At 37.6% G+C, this 22,451-nt stretch overlaps 1 protein-coding gene across 1 annotated transcript in view; it reads right to left on the reverse strand.

Annotated features, from left to right (window-relative positions):
- Window positions 1-22,451, reverse strand: part of LOC150081975 (allene oxide synthase-lipoxygenase protein-like) — a 117,687-nt gene that overhangs the window by 66,116 nt on the left and 29,120 nt on the right. The window contains exons 2-3 of the mRNA XM_090379874.1: window positions 5,901-5,945; window positions 645-770 (exon numbers count right to left, since the gene is read on the reverse strand). Coding sequence (XP_090236000.1) covers window positions 645-770; window positions 5,901-5,945 — 171 coding nt within the window. The remainder of the gene's footprint in view (window positions 1-644; window positions 771-5,900; window positions 5,946-22,451) is intronic.

Genomic DNA, 22,451 nt, shown 5'->3' on the forward strand with positions numbered 1-22,451 from the left:
GAGATGTTTTATCTCATACAGCAGATGTTATGTGCCCGTTGTACGATTTTTGCACATAGATTTTGCATTTTCCTAATTGGGGAATTTCATCCCACACAATTTATTACTCATACAGTTGTACCCACGCAGTAAATTGCATACCTACGCAACAGTATCAATACCTTGTTCACGTCAGGGCTCGCCGTTGTTTGCCTGGATCAGTCCCCTTTTGGTCATTTCAGCTCTTCCGAATTCAGTTTGTTTCCCACAAGTGATTCATATTCGAGTGGATGCCAAGCGTGATGAATTGTCTCTTTTTTTTATCACTGACCAAATTTTATTGCTTACACAGTCTAATGTTTTTAGTTGTATAGTCAGTCTTGGGCTATCCATGCTGCTTGAAGACATGTTGATACACAGCGGGCAGACATCTCCAGATTTTTCGTGATTTCAGATGATCTCAACAAACTTCATTTTCTTTTTGTTGGCCAGTCTGTACATTTGGTATTTACTTTAATACACAATGAAAACTTTGAGAAGCAATAACATAATTGGTTTTATTATTTGTTTAAAGGTTTTATCATGACATTTTAAATATAGTGACTTTATTTGAAGGATTAAATTGGATAAAATTTGAAGGATTTTATTTGTAAATTAGAACTTACCGCAGGCTCTCCTAGGCTGTACTTGTATACGTTTTTCAGGTCAACTATAGAAGCCCATTTATCCGTTGTCCAACGAATTCGTTTCGTATCAAGCATCATCCGACCTTTGTTTTTGACAATATCCCACTATGTAAAAGTCATGAAAATATTAGTTTTACATTAAATACAGTTTGATAAGGGAATGTTATTCCACTTATCTTCCAAATGTATTGGGACATTACAGTTATACTGATATAATTGAAGGCCATTGACCCTCGTATTAATTTACATAAAATTGAGCTTTTTTTTTTTTTTTTTTTTTATCGCGTTGCTGTTATGCGAATGCGGTAGCTAAGAAAATTCGGATGCATTTAACTCGTATCTTCTTATGTATTTTATTATTTACAAAAATACACAAGAAGAATGTATTTGCAAAAGCAAAACTGGTATTCCGCTGGAAAATTGCCGTTAATTGATGAAAAATCACAATAACAGTATCACTGTAGCATTTTAGTCATAAAAGCAAAATAATTCAGCATATTTTGGCTTCAAGAATCACCTCTATTTAGCAGTCGTTTTAGTTCTCTGAACATTTTATGCCGGTGATTCGAATATAAATTTGTTCAGTTGATTTTAAATATTGACATAATGTAGGTTTTATAAATTTTGGGGATACATTACATATAAAATTTCTGCCAATCTTGGTGTGTTTTAACTTGAATAAATCTGATCACGGTGCGCATTTGGCCAACTTTCAAGTAGTCCTATCACACTACAGGTTACCCCCGCTTAATTCTGATAATTCGTTCCGGAAAAACAGCGCTAAGCGAATCCACGCTAAGCGAGCGCCGCATACCTATAAGGTAACATATGTATTTGTAAGTTGCGGTCAGTGCCATAGGATATTTCCTAATCAATAATAAACGGTAGTGAAAAGATGCACAAATGTCGGTCAAAATATTTAATATTCAAATATTTGTACATATAAAATATTCTGCATTACATACGTATATAATTATGTGGTAACTACTTACGTATCAAAATTAAACTTAAAATTCCAATTAAAATCATGAATTTAATTGATCTAAATTGATTTTAATTGATGAATTTAATCATGAAAAATGTGTCGATTTTCGGTTCAACTTTGGCCCTCTTCCAAATAAACTAAAGGGGGTTTTAATTTAAAACCCCCGCAGCATAACCACCCAACAATAAAGTCAATTGTTCCTTCGCCGCTTTGAAACCTGGCATGTTTTTTTCTTCTTTCAATATGAAACTTCTTTTAGGCATTCGTTTCCACTAAAGTCCTGCTTCATCTATGTTAAAAACTTGTTGAGAAGTATAACACATAATACCCCTCTTCAATAATTTTAACAAGTTCTTTTTTGAAAGTTTCAGCTTCTTGATCTGCACTTGAGGCTTCTCCAGGGGTTTTAAATCTATTCAACCAGTTTTAAATGGTTCCACATTTTTTTTTAATAATATTTAACTTAACTGAATTCTGCATTGGATATTATCTTCAATAAAATTAGTTTCAAGTCTTTTCATTTCAATCCTAATAGCCGGCCTAGCCCTAGTTGCTTGCAGTGGAACAGCTATCTTTCCCGCTGCCAAAATTAATTCTTTATTTTTTTATAATTGTTCTTACAGTTAAACTTGCAAGTCCTAAATTATGGCACGAATCCGCTTGTCATTGACCGGAATCGATTCGCTTCAAAACGTCTAATTTTCAAATTCAGTCTTTTTCTTACATTTATAGTCTTCGTACTGCGCCCAGACGTTGTTGTCTTTTCATTCTTATCGGGCATTATTAACTCTTCGAAAATGTAGCTGCGTTGGTTGCATTAATTACGATACAATGTTCGAGTAAACTTTCCGTTACGCACGATGTCTAATACTGTACTGAGTGACGACTGGTCTTCGGATAAATGCATATAACGCTAATATTACAAGCAATATACTTAATCATTTTCTAAAATGTTAATCTCGGAACTATGTAACAAGTCATTGTACTGCAATTAATTTAGCGTGCGAGAAAATTTCACTGAGCGTGGGAAAATTTCTCAAGTCGTCGTGGGAAACGTTTTAATGCTGTTTTTCTATTCATTTTCAAGCTATTGACTCCATCAAATGAAACGATTTCGTTAAATATGCCAAAAATGCAATCTGTAAAAGAGCGTTATAGTGATCTGTGACAGCGTTACAGTCAGATACGGGTTATAATATAAGAATAGCGAATCAGCGTAAAGCGAACCGCGTTATAACGGGGGTCTGCTGTATTGTCATTTGCTGTTGTATACAGTATTATGAAAGAATAGAGGCATTTACAAACTTTTGAGGGAACAATTTTCTATACATTAGCAATATTGTAAAGAAAAATTTTTAAGCAGAAGAAAAATTATCATATGTTACAATTATGTATTAGTATTTAGTATTAGTAATGGCCGCATGGTGCAAGAAAGCCTATGGCTTATGCTGCACCAGCCAAAAAAAAAAAAAAAAAAAAAAAAAAAAAAAAAAAATCCGAATAAAACAATGATAAAAAAATAATAATAATTAATAAAAGAAAAGGAAATTAAACCTATCATCCTATGCGCTTCCCTCACCCGAAGGTACTATCCAGATGACCTTTGAATTTCCCCAAACTGTCAGCCTCTACCACCCATGTAGGCAACTTATTCCAGTAATTTATAACTCGCTGGCTAAAATAAAACTTCCTGCAGTCCAATCTAAACATTTCCCCCCGTAACTTGAATTTATGTCCCCTAGTTCTAGCATCATTTATAATCTTGAAAATTTTGTCCTCATTCATTTTACTGATGCCTCTCAGAGCCTTGAACACCTCAATCAAATCTCCTCTAAGGTGTCTAGTTTCCAAACTCTGCAACCCACATATTCGAAGTCTTTCTTCATAAGGACGCCCTTTTGTCGATCTCACCAGGCGAGTTACCCTTCTTTGCACCCTTTCAAGAAGCTCGATGTCTTTCTTTAGGTGCGGTCTCCATGCTTGAACACAGTATTCCAAGTGTGGTCTAACAAAAGCCTTATATAATGGAATTATCACGTCCCTATCTCTACTTGCAAAAGTTCGATAGATCATCGATAGGACACCATGGGCCTTCCTTGCAATCTGTTTACAATGCTCAGAGAATTTCATGTCTGACCGTATCGTAACACCCAAGTCCCTTTCCTCCAGTACTGGGTTTAGTTGAACCCCACCAAGTGAATAAGTTATTTTGGGATTACTGTTTCCCAGGTGTAATACCTTACACTTTGTTGGATTAAAGCATACAGTTATATGTATACAATTAATTTGACATAAAAAGGAAAAATACCCTGTATAAGAAATTTTAAAATATTTTAAGAGATCAGAAATGTCTATATAACCACTCACAGAGCAGTAGTGGTAAATATAGCATAATGTAAAATATCAGAACAGAAAGTAGAATCGATAATTGAAAAAATCGATAATATGAGAGCCAACAAACAAGAATTAGTGACCGAGAAACCGTAAAATTTAAATAGACATACAGTACCTAACAGCAAAGGTTGAAAAAAAATCGTATATTTTTCCGTTCAGTACGCATAAAACACATTAAATGGAAACTTAATGCAAGCCATAATTTAATTGATTACAAGGTACTTTGAATTTCGGTATGTAGTATTTTAAACTGTAATCTTACTGACAAATTGGTATAAAGCTCTATGCCCTAAGGGAAAATTATCCCACCTACAATAGTAAAACTGTCTTAGATTTTGTGTTCCGCTAAGCGCTTACTTACTGCTAACACACTGGTTGTTGCAATTGCTGGTATTCCACACCGTGTGAAAAGGTTTGGGTTCGACTCCCGTTTATGAGAGGAACTTTTTATCACACACCGTGGCTGAGTTAGTTCATCTCAATAAAAGGATTACATAGGTTTTTTATCCTCACAACGGGCAAACTTGTAGAATGTACGCAATTTATATTTAATACACAGACGCCTTAGTTGCTTCTGTGCAACATTTAAATTCAAGTGATTAAACTGGCTATACGAATAAATACGCTTGTAAGTTCGAAGCTAAGATAAGCAGCATACAGAGCCACTGGAGTGGTCAGTGTGAAATGCTATTACTAGTTACAAAAGAAGATCGAATATTGGCAAGTCAATTTGTCGAAAAGCTTAAAAAATGTTCTATTTATACTCCACATTATCACATAGATCAGAAGAGTTTACAACTGACCGTATTTTGTGGGTACGTGCATTCTAAGCACAGCCAACTCAAACGCTTATACTACTGTATTATACTTCTGATTTGACCACTCGACTATAAACTGAATGCGTTTGAACGCTGCAGAGTCCGGCTCCGTGATGCCGAGTGGTCCATATTCAGCTTCACAGCAAATTGCTGTTCATATTAGACGAGCTCCTGGTACTGGCCGATAGCAGAACATATCCACAGTCGTCATGCATATTCTGGAACAACTATCAAAGCGTGAGAATCGCATAATTCACTGGCAGGATACGGCTGACAGATTTGCCTCTGGGGTGATTAGAAATGATGCTGTGGTATTCAGTATCAAGAAGATACTGGTATCTCAGTATCTGATACGTTTCGATTATCGGATCTACTTTCTGTTCTAATATTTTATATATACGATAACTGAAATAAAATTATCATTTGTGCTAGACGTAATAATGGATTTTACATTAGTAGACGACTGGCAAAGGCAGGATTTCATTCACATTGTGCAGCGAGTCAGTTCCCCGTTTACTATATAACATCGTGTACAGCGACTTCAGTGAGGCAGAGATAGAATCACTTAGAATGAAGAATGGTGATAGCTTGTCATGACATAGAGTGCATTGTTTTAAGAGAATCATTCTCTGTTTTTGTTCGACAAGGATTTTATGTGGAAACTATTTAGATATACATATCTGCATTTCTCTCACAGTTATATAATGCTTTATTCCAACATGGCGGTACCTCTATGCAGTATCGACGTGGATTTACTGCCACTATCCTCGGCATGGAGAGATATTCTTCAACATATTAGGCACGTTCTGAATCAGTATTGTGACATAAAACGGCTTGCATTTCTGCTAGAAGGGATAAGATGTATGCTAGTTTTTCGTATTAAATAAATATCTTTTGTTCTGCTGATTTGGTCATTTTATTAGTTAGTTATTAGTTACTAATTAATGAGTTTGGAGTAAATGCTCTTAAAAGCATAAACATCTTAAAATAATATAAATTACAGAGTAACGATTAATTTTCAAAACCTAGTGTACATACCTTATACTCGTGAGTAAACTTTTCATCTTCTGGTAGACATCTGGACTAAAAACATAATAATAGTTATTAGTCTTGTTACATTTGAAAATAGTTTAAGTCGCTATCTTTATTAAGAATATTAAATGCAAACGAATATTCTTACAGTAAGGAGGACTCTAGTTCTCTAAGTTTATTTTCTAAAACAAGCATATACGATGAGACTTCGTACCTGGAGTCTTATTTATTTTATTCAATTAGCAATAGCTGTTTGAATAAAATAAATCACTATGGATTTTTGAGTGGAAAAAAATAAAAGTAATAAGCAGACCATACCTAGTAAAATATTTGTTTATACTACTTTATTCATTCGTCCTTATTATTATTTTTGTGGCACGTCTCCCAGTATGTAGAAACTAACTTAAAAAAAACCGATTTGGAAAATCAGAATTGAAGCTGAACACGTTTCTGGCAATAAAAGTCTAATTTCAACTTTTATTGCCAGAAATTGACCCCGATTTCAACGTGATGGAAAGCTACCCTCATATTTTTAGCGCGTGCAAGCTTTAGTGCTCTCATTGCACCATTCTCTAAGTTCGAACATGTATTCATTGACTTGTAATAACTTTATTTTAGAAATGTAAACTTCTTTTAATTTTTTTTATTTTTTTATTATAAGCACCTAGCATAAAATTCCTTTGCGTAGTTAAGTATGTTTGCGCTAAATTTCTACCACTTACATACGAAAAAATTAAAGCAGGAATTTGTTTTGGACCTAAAATCTACAAGCTGCTGCTGCACTCTGTATTTGAAGAATCCATGAACCAAAGTAAGAGTGACGCTTGGACTGGCTTTAAAAACGTAGTAGACAATAAATCTTTTGGGAAACAAACACTCCTGTTATCGGATGAAATGCTGGTGAAGTTCAGAAAAGCAGGTTGAAATATGAGTTAAGGTACACTTTTGCACTCTCATCTCAACTATTTCCCAGAAAATTTAGATAGTTTGAGTGAAGAACATGGGAAAAGATTTCATCAGAATATAAGAGAAATGGAAAAGGTACCTTTTTATTGATGCAATATCAATAAAAGGTCGACTACTGCTGGATGCTAAAAAGAGAAACAGCTACTGATAATATCTGCTTGAGGAAGCCAGAAATGCACCAGTTTAACACCAGTCTACTGTATAAGAAATCCAATTTGCGGCCATCTTGTGCTTGATAGGATGACTTAGCCTTTGATATTTTTTATTTTTACGTATTTGTATTTTATATAAAAATAACCTATTTGTAAAATCAGTAAAAATAAAAAAATAAACCAGAAGCACCTTAATCTATATTTTTTTATTTTTATGTATAAAAAATTCTGACGTGATAGAGAAAATTTCAAGTAAATTTTGAATTTAAATATCCATTAAAAATGTAGTTCGAATTTCTTATCAGCAGTATTCAATCCGAGATGCTCATACAGAAACTTCATTTTCTGTTCTAATGAGCTTAGAACAGAAAATTTTTCTGTTCTAAAATCGAATAGCGTGATTTCAACTTCGGGTTTTATCTCAAGAATTAAATGCGTATCATAAAGGACTACTTTCTGAAACTCCGTTGTCTAATGCACCTAAAATTTCTTTCACGCGAATCACTTTAAAATCTTAGAGAATATTGAAATGAATAAATTGAACTTGAAGGATTATCTCTGAAGGGAACCACCTATAGAAAGTAATAGGTAACTATTCTAACAGCAGAAAACATTCATAAAGTTACATCTGTTACGAAAGAAAGAAATTAACCGGTCTTTTTTTCTTCCTGGAAAATTGGAATAAATAGGTTGCCATCCTTTCCTCTTGAAACCGAGCCGAATTCCGAGAAAGGAAGGTACAGGTTTAGAAACAAGGAACTTTTTAGAGTAATCTTTCATTTAATTCGACAACTGCCATAACCTTTCTCTAGTTAAACTTGGTTTATTTCAGAAGCGACGAACTTATCTTATTGTTCATGCACTTGAAATGAAATTACTTTCCTTCATACAAACTTAAAATTTAGCGACAAGATATATATATATATATATATATATATATATATATTTTTTTTTTTTTTTTTTTTTTTTGAGCAATGTGAATACGCTTCTTGGCTGAATATTAAAAGCGAAGCGTTCTGCCTTTCGAACCCGTGCCCGCTGGAACGGTTAACACAGGGCATCACTCGGTATCTTCTTGCGGTGTCTTGTTACCGCTGTTAAAGGTCGGATTTGCATTTAGCATAGCAATGCTTGAGATGACAAGCATGCGATTACAAATATTTCAACCCAGTAACATTTACTAATTTATTGGACTACTTTTGGAAGCTGGAATATTAGCCGCAGTTCTATCCGTGTGTGTGTTTGTGCATTTGTGAATACAATATATCGATGGGACTGTCGTTTATATTCTGTTCGAGGCCACAGTTCTGTACAAACTGCAGCCTAAATATTATTTAATTCACGGATGAGACTTATTATTAGTATTCCGTTCAAAACCTCAGTTCCGCGAACTGCAGGCTGAGTTCATTTTTTCCTTCCAGCCACACAAATTATCTCTTTATTAGCGTGTGTTTCAACAGGATGCTTTGGTATATAACTAAAGCAAAAAATAAAATAAATAAATAATAATAAATTAAAATAAAATTTAATAATAAATTAAAAAATAAATAATAATAATAAATTTAAAAAATGATAATAATAATAATTAAAAATTATAAATAAACAAATACATATAAAAAATGAAAGAAACTTTGACCTCCAGATTCTGGTATATAAAATGAATGCGGTAAAGCGTTTTGTAGTTTCTTGTTGCAAAACAAAATATTTTCAGAACATAGACAAGAATGGGAACTGACATTCTAATTCAGTTCTTCGAATGAGCGATTGGCGCATTCTTTGAAAATGTAGTTTTTCTTGTGAACATTGTTCGAACGACACGATTTTGTAACGACAGTTTTTTGAATGACAAGGATTTTTGAATCAGTTCTTCAAAAGGAAAAATTCTTCGAATCAGTTATTAAAATGTTCTTTGAATAACAGTATTCTGAATGAAAATTCAACTAAACAAAATTTTGTGTTATGTCGATTAAAAGTGGTTAATATTTAAAAATGTATGTCAAGTATGACTGATCATAATTTAATTTTATTTATTAATTTAATGTTATATTCTTTGTAGTAATTTTCACCGTTTATGGCAAACGATGCTAGACAATAATTTCTTTGCTTCTGATATGTCACATCCAACACGTTCAGCAAAGAACGAATTCAAGAGTAGATAACACTTTCTTCACACGCACCCAATCGAAATTGCTCAGAAAATCGACTTTGTACTTCTAAGGGCCTGGTGCAGTTGGCTGCCGAGTGATCCAGCTACATCAGGCCAGAACACAATTGGATGACCGGTACTTCCACAACATCGAAAATTTTAGCAGGTTTACTTGTTAGACTAGAAGTCGCTACATGCATGTCTCAGCTCGTACCAAACGGTATTCCCTCGGCGAAATAGCGACCACGCTGCGAGTTCTGTTGTTCATGTAATAATTTATATTTTAATTTATTATTTGTCATAATGATGCAACTTTCAGCCAAACGATCGGCTACTCGTCATAGCCTCGAACTGTGATTGCTGACCTTCTACAACGTATGGAAAAGGCCTAAACTCGAGTCGTGTCTAGGCAAGAGAAACTTTTATGCACTTTTTTTTTTTCCACATCTCGGCTGAATTAGTTTGTCTCAGGAGGATTAAATTTTTTTCATCGTCGGTTTGCTTGTTTTTCTAGTTTTTCATTCAGCAAAATAGGAAAACCAACCAGAGAATAGTCAATTTACAGACACAATACACCGGTTCCCTAATGGCCGCGGTTCTTATCTAGATCCAGCCAAACTATTACTCCTCTTTTAAGTTCGAATGGTCATCTCAATTGTTATATTGACGGCCAGATGGAGAGTTGGCTATCTGGCTGTTTAGCATTCATTTTCTTATTTTGCATACCAGAAACTACCCCCCCCCCCCAATTCATCACAAGGGCAGCCCCATTAGATACAGCCGCGTTTTTCCCGAGCCAGCTGACTTGATATTGTTGCAGATTGCACTCCCCATTGTAACGAAAGTCAATAGAGCATAGATCAGAGAAAGTGGCATAGTGTTTGGGTAAGGCGCTACTGGTGGTTTCCCATATCTGCTCCATAGCACCCTTGTGATGTATAACAGAACCTCTGTAAAAGCCAGAAAAAGTGTAGTTTTGTTGGGTTCTGTTGTTATAAATAATAAATAAATAAATTTTCTGTTTATACTCCGGCACGACAACCAAGTCAGTAGAGTTTACAATAAATCATCAATACAAATATTTATCGTATTTAGTAGTCATCGGCTTGAACCCCGGTCCACTCAAGGAACACGTGCTATGCACTCTCGCTCCTGACCACTGGGCTACGTCAGGCCCTGTTATGTCGGGCTGCTTGGCCGCAGGATCCCTAGTGGGACTCCACGTTGCCAGGCTGTCCACAGTACTCTGGCTGCTCTCCGTCAGGAGTAGCCTGAGACACTCAAACTTCACCGGTGATCTCGTCTTCCCTTCTACTGATACCCTTGATGTTGAAGGGGTGCCCATTCCAACCAAGATTTTGCGCTGATGCTGTCCCTGTCGTCTGTAAAAGTGAAGTATGTCATCTGCTGAAATTAGAATCGTCACTACCCCGCCTTCTTAATAATGTCCCAGAATTCGAGAAGCTTGCATAGTAAGGTTGGCATTGCAGATCAGATGCTCTTTCCTGGCAACCGGAATATTTCTTCTTGTCTTCGCTTTCCCCGGCAGGCTTTCGTTTTCACGTCGAGAGATCGGAGAGGAAGGGATGAACAACCATTTTCTTCAAAATTTCACTTTGAATTTGTCAGTATAAATAATCTTTTCAACAGATAGAAATTGGCATTTTAACTCCATTCTTTGTACAGTGAAACTTCCCTCATCGGAAGCTACATTCCAGTCAGCTCTCTTTGGTAGGATCTCAGCCGTTCCCACACCGGGTGGAAATCTTTGATATTGAGGTTAATGACAGGAGGAATTTTTATGGGTCTTTTTCGTAACGTGGTTGAGTTAGTCGTTCGCAGGCGAGGGTAGCCTGGTTTTTTCTTCCAGAAACTCAGGTTTTTCGGCCAGCAAAACAAAATCGGTCTCAGAACACACGCAATTTACAGATATACACAGAGCAATATGGCTAAGGCCATATTGCTCCGTTTATGTTGCTGACACATTTAAGCTGCACTTAAGCTGAAATGTGTCTACTTTCCCTGAGATTCTCCGGTTAAAAGCGTTGCAAGGCAAGGTACTCCAGTTACGAGGTTGTTTAGGAAAAACCAGGCTATGCCTCCTCATTATCTCCAACGAGAAGATTTCTAATTGCAGCCGCCTGACTAGGCTACATGACGAATGCTGGATAAATCTGCTTACCGCAAAACGCAGGCTATCATGGAGTGATTGTTTCGCGTTTTTTCTTTTCTTTTCTTGTTAAAATAATAATTATCTTTTTTGGAAGAACGGCAGATTTTTTTAACCTAAACTTAATTCCAGTTTAACATTTTTTTCTGTATCTGTTGCCTGCTAAGTAAAGCAAATAGTGGAGAGGGGGGTTTGTTTGCTTTTATAACTCAAGCTTAAATATCGCGGAAACTGGCTTTTGCTTAGTTATAAAGTGAAAACTACGATTGACTGTAAGTAAACCGCTTTTCGACATCGGGTGCACAAAAAAATCCCCCTCCCCGCATTTATTTTAACATAATTCTAAAATTTCTGTTATGTTTGTTGACCTGAAACTTATGTTGAATGGAATCCAAGTAATGTTGTAGTTCTGGTAAGTCGCAAGTGAATGTAGCAGGAAATTGTATAAAAACGGGTTCTGTCGTGTGCATTTTCAAGGATATTATAAAGGCTGATTATTATCTGTCCGATGATGATCTCTTTGTTCGAGATCTGATGATTATCGAATGGGGGCGGGGATGCTGTCTTGGAGCAAGTCTCTGATGGTTGATTTTTCTTGTAATTAACACTTCCAATTTTCAAAATGCGCATTCTCTTCTCTCGCTCAAATCCGTGGTTGCGAAGATGTACTGCTTTAAAAGAAAAGCTTATAAATGAATCTACATTTAAATACAGTACACTCTAATTTGATTTATTGACTTCGAAGGTACTTTCAACAAACTATAGTGGGGGAGAGTCCTTCGTTGTCTTAGAGTCCTCAGTTATTATACCCTCTCATAAAAGACGACTTTAGTAATTTCTGTCTTGATAAACTAAACACTAATCAGTATCCAGATATTATTTGAGGCTGCCCCAAGGGTCTATTCTTGGGACCCCTGGTGTGGAACTTAGTCCAAAATGATTGACTTCTATTCAGCGATAACCTGACAAATAGCTTATCCGTTCTCATCCACAAATCTAGAAGGGATTTAGAAACTTCCGCACACAATATTCTCTCTCTGAGATCTCATTCACAAAATAAGTTCACAATTTCAATGACAAAAAACAAAAAATGGTGATCTTTAAGGAAAATTTAAATTATACCAAGCCTCCACTGATAAGATATCAAAGAAAATAACTTCCTTGAGTGTCCACACAAACACTTAGGTATTCTCCTAGATCAGTGGTTCCCAAACTACTGAGGTCTACGGGACCCTTTCAAAAATCAAAAAGTTTGCGAACCCCTATATATACAGGGTGATTCACTACCAGTGCGACAAACTTGCAGGAAGTGTAGGAGGCACAAAGACGAATCGGAATCACATAGCATTGCAGGGTCTGAAATGCCTTCGTCATGCGGTAGAGGATGTTGAACGGGAGGTCACGTGAACAGCGATCCCGCTGGAAGTCAGCATTTGCGAACCGGTTCCCGAGGCAGTAGGATGGACGAATATTCAAACGTTGAACTGGCCGACATGCACCTCGAGTATGGAGCTGCGGACTGTAACGGGCGCGCCGCTCTGCACTTGTACCAGGAACGTTTCCCACACAGGCATGCTCCTCATCATACGATTTTCGCACGTGTGCACAGAAGGTTATGTGAGACTGGTTGTTTCACGAGAGGTACCATGAATCGAGAGCGAATGAGGATGATGTCCTACGTCATGCAAAAGGCAATCCAAGTACGAGTACTCAAGCGATAGGCCAACGATTAAGTATTTCCCAATCCGCTGTATGGAGGATACTGTCAACAAACCAAATGAGTTCATACCATCTGCAACGCGTCCAATCATTGGAGCCTGCGGATTATCCACTCCGGAGGACTTTTGCTACTGGTTTCTCAACAGAGTGCGGCAGACAGCACATTTGCTGCGTCTGTATTGTTCACGGATGAGGCAAGTTTCACAAGAGAGGGAACCTTCAATCAACATAACGCCCATTTGTGGGCTTTGGAGAACCCCCATGGTACGCGAGCACGTGCAACTCAACACTGTTTCTCTGTCAATGTTTGGGCCGGCATTGTTGGAGACCACCTCATTGGATCGTACCTTCTGCCCCCTCGTCTGGACGGCAGGGCATACTTGATCTTTCTACAGCAAGTCCTGCCCGAATTTATTGAAGAAGCACATGTTCCTCAATCGTTGCGCCGCTCAATGTGGTTCCAGCATAATGGGGCTCCCCAACATTACACCAATGACGTCCGCCAACACCTAAACGTTACATTTGGACAGCATTGGATAGGTCGTGGTGGTCCGGTTCATTGGCCTGCTAGATCGCCGGACCTATCATGCCTGGACTTCTTCTGCTGGGGTCAAATGAAGACATTGGTGTACGAGACCCCCGTTGATTCAGTTGGAGACCTCTCACTCGCATCTCTGTAGCTGCCGGGGAGATTCGAGACACGCCAGGAATCTTCCAGAACGTTAGGGATTCCATGCTGCGGCGCTGTAAAGCCTGTGTGACTGCTTCTGGTCGAACTTTCGAACACCTTCTGTAGCATGGCTTTTTGCCAATGTAAAACTTGTCATTAAAATGATTTCTGTTACACTAACTAGTTGCTGTTTCTGTTCTTTTTCTTTGCTTCTTTGTTCACGCGACCTCCCGCATGACGAAGGCATTTCGGACCCTGCAATGCTATGTGATTCCGATTCGTCTTTGTGCCCCCTACACCTCCTGCAAGTTTGTCGCACTGGTAGTGAATCACCCTGTATATGCATACGTTTCTCTGTGTATGAACACTGGGTTTTCTGAAAAGAAAATTCAAAGTTCTAAGTTTAAAACAAGTCAAATTTATTCTTATTTTTACATAAATATACCGGGTGTCCCAAAAAGGTGTAACCAATTTTAAATGTTTGTAACAAATGTAACAGTTGAAGTTTTTACTGACCTTCAACATTGCACCACTTGTCACACGAACAATATGTAATCGGTAATAAAGTTCATCCCATGTTTTTTCAAGGATGTCACGCTTAATCATGGTAATTGCATTTGTAATCCTGCGCTTTAAGTCTGCGATTTCTGCAACAGGAGTCTTGTAGACTGTGTCTTTAATGAATCCCCATAAGAAGAAATCACAAGGGAATAAATCTGGTGAACGTGGTGGCCACGCAAATGGGACCATCACGGCCAATCCAACTTGTCATCAAGAGACCTTCTCACACTCAAAGCCCAATGTGGCGGCGCTCCATCCTTTTGGAAAATAACGCTATTTGGCAGTTCATCCAATTGAGGATACACATAAAGCTCAAGCATGTCCTGGTAATTATCCGCTCTCACAGTCGCTTCTTGAAAGAAAGTGTCCAATAACCATGACGCCACACCTTTGGGCTATACTCCTGCGTGTAGTGTGGGTTTTCAGTCCCCCAAATTCTGACATTTTGCTTATTCACCTTTCCCGAAACATGAAATGGGCACTTGTCCGTGAAACAAATCCGTGTCATTACACGTTCATCTTGTTCGATTTTCTCCAACATGTTTGTATTGCTCATTTAAAACTGGTTACACCTTTTTGTTCGTGTGATAAGCGTTAAAAACTTGAACTGTTTTTCTCACATTTAGCGCAGGTTTTGTGTTTCTATCATTAAAATTACATTTGTTACAAACATTTAAAATTGATTACACCTTTTTTGGGATACCCTGTATGATAACTTTATCATCAAATTTCTATACATAGAACGAACAATTTACCCGGTTCCAGAGGGTCAGTTTTGCGGATCCGCCTTGAACTGGTCTGCAGACCCCAGTTGGGAAACCATGTTGGCCATCTAGGACAGATGACCCAACTTGGGTCATCTGTCCTAGATGACTGCCTGGCTTTCTCTTCACACTTAAAGCATCTCTTTAAAATATTAAGAACTTTACAACAATGCTCTTCAGAATTTCTAGGATTTAATAGGGACTGAAAAATAACACTTTCTGTATCTTGTATCGTACTGTCTTTATCGCATTTCTTTTCTTGAGAAAAATAAGCTTCACGGGAAGGTTATTTTTCTCAAGATAACTCTTCACTGAAGGACAGAAACTTCAAACTCCCATTCATTGAAGACATCCTGTAGCCCAGGCCTTCTTGTTACTGCGCCAAAACACTCCCAGGATGCCTTTGTTGTTTAAATACTCTGGGAGTGTTAGAGTGATACACAAGCAAAGGCTTCAGCTTAATTTCTCAAGAAGCATTGGCACCCAATACGAGAGTGAGCCTATCTTTCATAGGCTTATGCCCAGGTAAACCTTCCTCATAGGCCGGTTTCGTCAATGTTAAAAACCTACTGGGGAAGATAATCCTCCTGATCAACAAACTCTTGGAATTCAATTTTAAGGGTCTCAGCTGCTTTTTATCAGTACTGGATGCCTCCCCATGCCGTTCAACACTTTTGATATTCCCCCTTTTTTTTTTTTTTTTTTTTTTGAAGCACTCGAACCAGCCTCTGCTGGCTTTCAAGTCTTCAAAGCGCACAGTACTGCCACTGGTTGATGGAACTTTTAAGTTTCAGATCGTCATAGAGCTGAAACAATCATACGAGTGATGTTCCGCGCGCGCCACGCGTTGAACAATAAAAAAGGCCCTAATTGGTTGAGAACGAACTTACGAGTGATGTTTCAGACGAGTGGAGACTCGTCTGAAAATTTGCACCCATGTATCGTTCCAGCTATATCGGAAAGCCACCGGTACCTGCAAATAAAAAAATAAATAAATTTTCTGTTTATACTCCGTGACAACCAAACGGTCAGGGGGTTCACAAAAAAAAAAAAAAAAAAAAAAAAAATACAGTACAAGAAACAGCACCGTATTTAGCAGTCGCGGGCCTGATCCCCGGTAACTCAAGTCACGTGTACTTATGCACCCGCGCGCCTGACCACTCGGCTACGGCGGACGTTCATCGGTTCTTAAAATAAACGATCGTATGGAAGGTATATCGGTTCCTGAGAATATCGGATGTCGATGTCATCGTAAGTTGAGGCCCCGCTATATATCAAAAGAGACTGCACTGAGAAAAATGGCAGATATCCTGAGAGTAGGGAAGCCGGCTGTTAAAGATTTCCTTGGCAAATTCTTGAAAGATTTAAGTTTTCTTATTTGCAATAAAATCATATTAAAAAATGATGAGATAGTTGAGATTTGTTGCCGTGGTACACTGCTCAAGAATATATCACGTGTTGCCAGTCCTAGGTGACAACGCATAAGCAAGAATCCTAGAGGTGAAATTAAATTGTAAGAGCTTCGCATTCAGTAATCCGTGTCCCGTTATTAAGTATGTAGAGATGTGTGGAGATCGGGGAAAAACCATTTATGTACAACGTTGGAAGAGGTAAATGAAATTTCAGGTATAAACAACTTAATAACTTTCATAGACAAGGACCACCTGGATTGCCAAAAGTTGATTAGCAAGTTCCAGCATTTCTCTTTTCTTTCTCAAGCTCTGCTCCTGCTGGATAATGCGCCAGGCCATGATCCCAGACTTGTTCGATCTCTTGAGGCACAATAGTTTGACTTTGTTCAAGTCAAAATTTTGCCACCCGCACCACTCCTCTTCGTCAACCGATGGACCAGCAAGTGATTGCAAATTTCAAGAAAATCTATACTACGAAAATGTTTGCAAGTTGCTTTGCGAAGATTTTTGGAAGTCAAAGTTCAACATCTGGGTTGTGTGAGACTGATTGTAAGTTCTTGGAATGATGTTTCCACCAGGTGTTTAAATTCAGCCTTGAAAAACATCTGACCTTTAATTATCCATAACATTGATGGATTTGAAGATGATGGTGCTTTGAAAAATGATATTGTCACTCTTGGTAACTCAGTAGGTCTGAAGGTTAGCGAAGAGGAGGACCTTATTGACGCTCATGGGCGTGGGCTAACAACAGAGGAGCTACAGGAATTGGAGAAAATTACGGAGAGTGACATTGGAATGGAAGAGGAAGAAAAAGACACCCAAAAAGTGTCAGGTGAAGACCGTCATTTCTTGTTTGGAGCGTTTAAGAGAAGTAGTAAAAAAACACTCCGACATTGAAAACACTGCACTCATGATGTACAAAATGAAAGACGAAGTCATTTCTTACTTCAGGAAGCTACAAAAAAAGTTCGTAAAAAACAGTCCACTTTGGACAGTTTCTTTGCCAGTTACTACTGACAAAGAAAATTGGCAAAGATTATTTGATGTAAAAATGAAGTATAACATGTAAGAAATACCTATTTCATGTGTTGTTAGGGAAGGAATTACAGGAAATCAATGTATTATTGGTTTCAACTTACAATATTTTCAATATACAATGGGTTTTGTGGAACGAATTACCATCGGGTGTTGGGACCCCACTGTAGTTACCTGCCTCGAACAGAACTTACTGTTGATTAACTTTCATATTTTTACTCTGCAGAATCTGTTAACGTTGACTATATATATGTGTCCCTGCTTCGCGTAATTCTGGTATCAAGCCGACTGAGTTTCTGTTTTGCCATGTGGCTCCCAATTTCTTCCTTGCCAAGGCTATCTGAAATTTTAACAACAGTGGCTACCAGGCTATGCTTCCTCATTTTCTCAACGAGGAGATTTCTAATTGCAGCCGCCTGACTAGGCTACATGACGAATGCTGGATAAATCTGCTTACCGTATCTCACTTTTCTTTTCAGTATTTCTGTTTGTTTTTTCTATTTTATTTGTTTGTATTTATTTATTATTTTTATTTTATTTGTTTGTATTTATTTACTTCTTGTTCTTTTTGCTGTTGTATTCACTTCGCGCAAGATGGACAAAGCATGGGCAGAGTAAAAGTAAATTGATTAGCGCAATTACGTACATCTGTATGATGCAAGTTACGTATCCGAGTGATTCTCATTAAATTTCAGCCTTTAGTGTAGCTAGATGGTACAATAAACAGTGCACTAAAGTATGTACATTGTATACCCATTTGCAGATTGCAAAGCGAACGTATTACTCGAAATAGTAAATAATTAAATACTTATTTATATATTTTTTAAATTTCCGGTGGTTGTTATGAAATTTCATATTTGCGAAGGATACGAGGGATTATATTCTTTGTTTACTGCCGAGTACATACATTCCCGTTTGATTGCATTTTCAAGGACGTGAAAGTGATTATTCTCGTCTGTTTGGTTACTACCGCGTTGCCTAGACGCTTTTAACAAGGCTTTGGCATGTAGTTTCGCAAAGCTGTTTTTTTTTTAAAGCATATTATATCTTATATTTAACGTTAGAGGCCTCTAATTGCATTACTGATCTCGCATACAAATACGGAGGACCAATGAGAAGTAAAGGGTTAGAAAATCCTTCAGTTTTCCTGTCATGGCCGCGTTGCGTCACTTCAGGCTAAAACCACTTGAGATATCCGAGTACTCATAGCTCAGTGGCCTCTTACACTCGTCGCCTCCTGACCTGTTGAGCACATTCCTTGGAGGAAAAAAAAACAAAAAAAAAACAGGTTTTTCCGTTGTTGAAGTTCTATGAAGTGAATGTAGTAGTTTTCTTTAGAGAATTGCAAGGAAAGCAAAAAATAATGTGACCGCCCTGAAAGAAAGGTTATAATGCTATTGAAAGCTAGCATTTACAGCTAACTTGGGCAGTCTGGGTTCATTTTCTGTTTTCAGACCAGGGAAATTATTTTTCCCTCCTCCTCCTCCATGAATAACGGCAGAAACTTCGCCTCTAACTAGCTTTTCAGGCTGTGAATGATGAATCGGTCGTTGGAAATAGTACAGGGTTTCGTCTATCAATACAAGCACAAGGAACGCCTGCAATATACACAAATGCGACACATTGATGCCTTTAGTGGGATCAGAACTGCATTCACGAACGCTTGGTGGGCTTACAGACAGAGGTGCAAACGGGGAAGCTATTGAAGGAGGCACATGCATAGCACGTGCCTCGCTAAGTTGCACGCTAAGTTGTTGTGAGTTTAGACAAGGCGTACTTCAGAGAATTGCCCCGGGCACAAATGTACCTGTCCACGCCTCTGCATACAGCTATATATCTTTCTAAGCTGAATTTGAAATACTTTTTTTTTTTTTTTTTTTTTAAGGGGGAAAATGTCTTCTGTTATCATTTTAGAGAACAAATGCAATTAATAATGAGAAAATTAAGACTTATTCTCTATATGTAAGCTGCATCTCTCTCTCTCTTTCTCTCTCACACATACATACACACACACGCGCGCGCGCCAATGTTACTGGATTTGCACCTTTGCCTACAATCACAGACGAATAGACGGACGCGGCTTACTCTCTTGCAGTTCTTCCTTTGTAACATTTCCCAAAGCCTTGCCGTGTACCCCCATAAGCCTTGCTGCTTATGGGTGTTAGCGACAAACACCCATATGCATTTGCATCTGAACGAACCAAAGGAAGCCAACTTCCTCTGGTTTGTGTAAACAAGAGGTTTTGAACTTTTTTTTTTTTTGTATGGTCACCTTCATTTTAATTTTGTCCTCTCACTTCACCTCCCTTATTCTAAGTTTAACAATTTTGAAATGAAATATGTGGTCAGAAAATTCAATTTTGGGAGGCGTTTCTCTTCTGACGTGGATCACTCGCCTCTCCTAGGGAGACGAACCTCCCTAAATTAGAATTCTGGTGTAGACTATGCCAGCAAGAATAGATATTTTAATATATGGGAAATGGATATTGCATTTATATACGCATGTTTATCGAGCAACCATGTGAACGAGCCGAAGTTAACCTTTGATGGAGGATTGTAACGGATATCCGCTTCCCTGCATGGGATTGGTTGCTGTTGTATTATCAGACGACTGAAACGGACTTGGTTACGTCAACATCGTAACAGAATTCCCATCGTTACCTGCTTGTCGCCCAGGTTTTACCCACCTCTCTTTACTTGACCTTTTAACCGTTCCTAATTTCACAGGACACGCTTTCCCACAAGCTTGGCTTGGCGCACAATAGCCGTTGTTGCTAATGCGCAAGAAAAATCTTATACTATATCATACTATAACATTCCCACAAGAAACAAAATAAATGAAATAAGTAATAAATAAGGTCGCCGTAGCTGAATGGTGACTACATTATATCGCATTTAGTGTGACTACTGAATACAGTATAATGTTCTTGTATTCTCTCTCTATCTTGTAAACTCTTCTGATCTTATGTGGTCGTCCCTTAGTATAAACAGATTATTTATTTAAAGCCGAAGTAGTTGATGTGAGAAGCAGCTTAAAGAGCATTTCAGTGACGTATGGAGCAGCATTCATTCCTGTCCGCCGTCTTCAAGGCAATTAATTGTATTTCAGTGAGAACCAGTAAACAGACTGGAACTATCAGCGTTTCATAAGCACACGACTAAAATCGGAGATCCAGTGCGCATTATAAAGTTCACGAATTCAAATTGGGGGAAAAAAGAAGTTATTCAAAAGCAGAATGGCGATTTTTAGAGTGGTGCAGAGCATGAATAAAACTTGCATCGGATATTTCAGAGGAATACCAACAGAAATAACAGTGAAAAGTTGTTCCTTCTCATTAATAAGTAACTCAGAGAATAGTTGGACGATTTCATAATTAGGAGTGAAGATGTAAAGGATACTTTTAGCTTTATGCCATTGTGGGATGATTTCTAGAATTTGTTCTTATTTAGTTTTTTGTATTATGCAATTTAATTTCGTTCTGTAGTGGAAGTTCACGATGTGAACTTTTTTAGGCCAGTACTCTGTAAGACAGTACGCTACAATCAATTTTTTTTCTTATATTTTTTAATGAAGAAAAAAAATCTTGAAATTATTGAAACGATAACATTTTCTATATTATAGGTTTATATGTTATATCATATACAGGTGTCCCTAAATGATGTTTCCGATTTCGATGTTTTTTTAGTCAGAATTACTTCAAGCTACACTCATGAAACACATACCAGCTGATAGATCAATAAGTTTTTTTAAATTGGCACTCAAATGCCAGTTTTGCATTCTACCCGCTAGGTAGCGCTACATTCGCCAGAATGGCAGAAATGTATCGCTGCCTACAACCGGGCCGGAGAAAGCGTTCTGGATGTCAGCATTTCATGCAACAAAATCTGTTGTTACAGGATTTCTTTTTGTGGGGTTATGTGGAGGACAATGTGTACATCCCTCCACTACTAACGACACTGCAGGAGATGAATTCAAGGATCACAGAGGCCTTTGATAAAATTGATCGCGAAATGAAGCACAGCGTGTGGCATGAGATTGAATATCGTTCGAGTTACTCATGGGGACCACATTGAACTTTACAGTGACTTTATGTACCTTCATAAAACTTATTGAATTGATCTTTCAGCTGGTATGTGTTTCATGAGTGCAGCTTGAAGTAATTCTGAATAAAAAAAATATCAAAATCGGAAACATTTTCGGACACCCTGTGTATATATATATATATATATATATATACAGGTAACCCTCGTATAACACGGTAATTAGATTCGTATAAAGTCTCATGTAGTGCAAAACCGTGTTATACGAGACTAAAACCAGTACAAAAAAGGGGGTTACGTTCCAAAAGCTAACAAAAAAATACACCATTTTTTACTATTGGAAACTTAATTTTTTATTAAAAAATAGTAATAACTGAACAAACGCCTTACAAACTGTGATACATATATGTCAGATAATGTACGTTCATTTAAGTTTCTTCCTCTTCATCGCTGCTAAGCACAACCAAACGAGAATGTTTTCTCTGTTGCAGAAGAAGAATATCTTCACCTTCTGAACTTTCTTCTGCAGCATCTTAATTTCGTGTATCTTCTGCTCTCTCTCTAAAAAAAATCAGTAATCTGGTTTGTTTGTTTTTGCTTGATAGATCTTTGTAAATTTCATGGTATTGAGCTAAGCGTTTTTGAAGCTCCCTTTTGTGCTCCTTTCAGTCGAAGGATCTGCATCCAACAAATAAGATTCTAATTGCTCGGCAATTAGAAGGCAAAGTTTATGCCTTCCCGTATGCATTTTGGTTTAAAATTTGGAACTTCAGAATTTTCATCCACGCTATCTTAGGCGCCTCCGTAGCCAGGTGGGAAGGAACAGCAGTGCATAGCACACGCTTCTTGATTAGACCGGGGTTCGAGCCCGTCACCACCAAATACGGAGGATGCGGAAAGGTCAGGGAATGACCACCGCAT

Source organism: Mastigoproctus giganteus, chromosome 8 (genome assembly GCF_048544385.1).
Source record: "Mastigoproctus giganteus isolate SK-2022 chromosome 8, ASM4854438v1, whole genome shotgun sequence".
In the NCBI taxonomy this organism is placed as follows: domain Eukaryota; kingdom Metazoa; phylum Arthropoda; class Arachnida; order Uropygi; family Thelyphonidae; genus Mastigoproctus; species Mastigoproctus giganteus.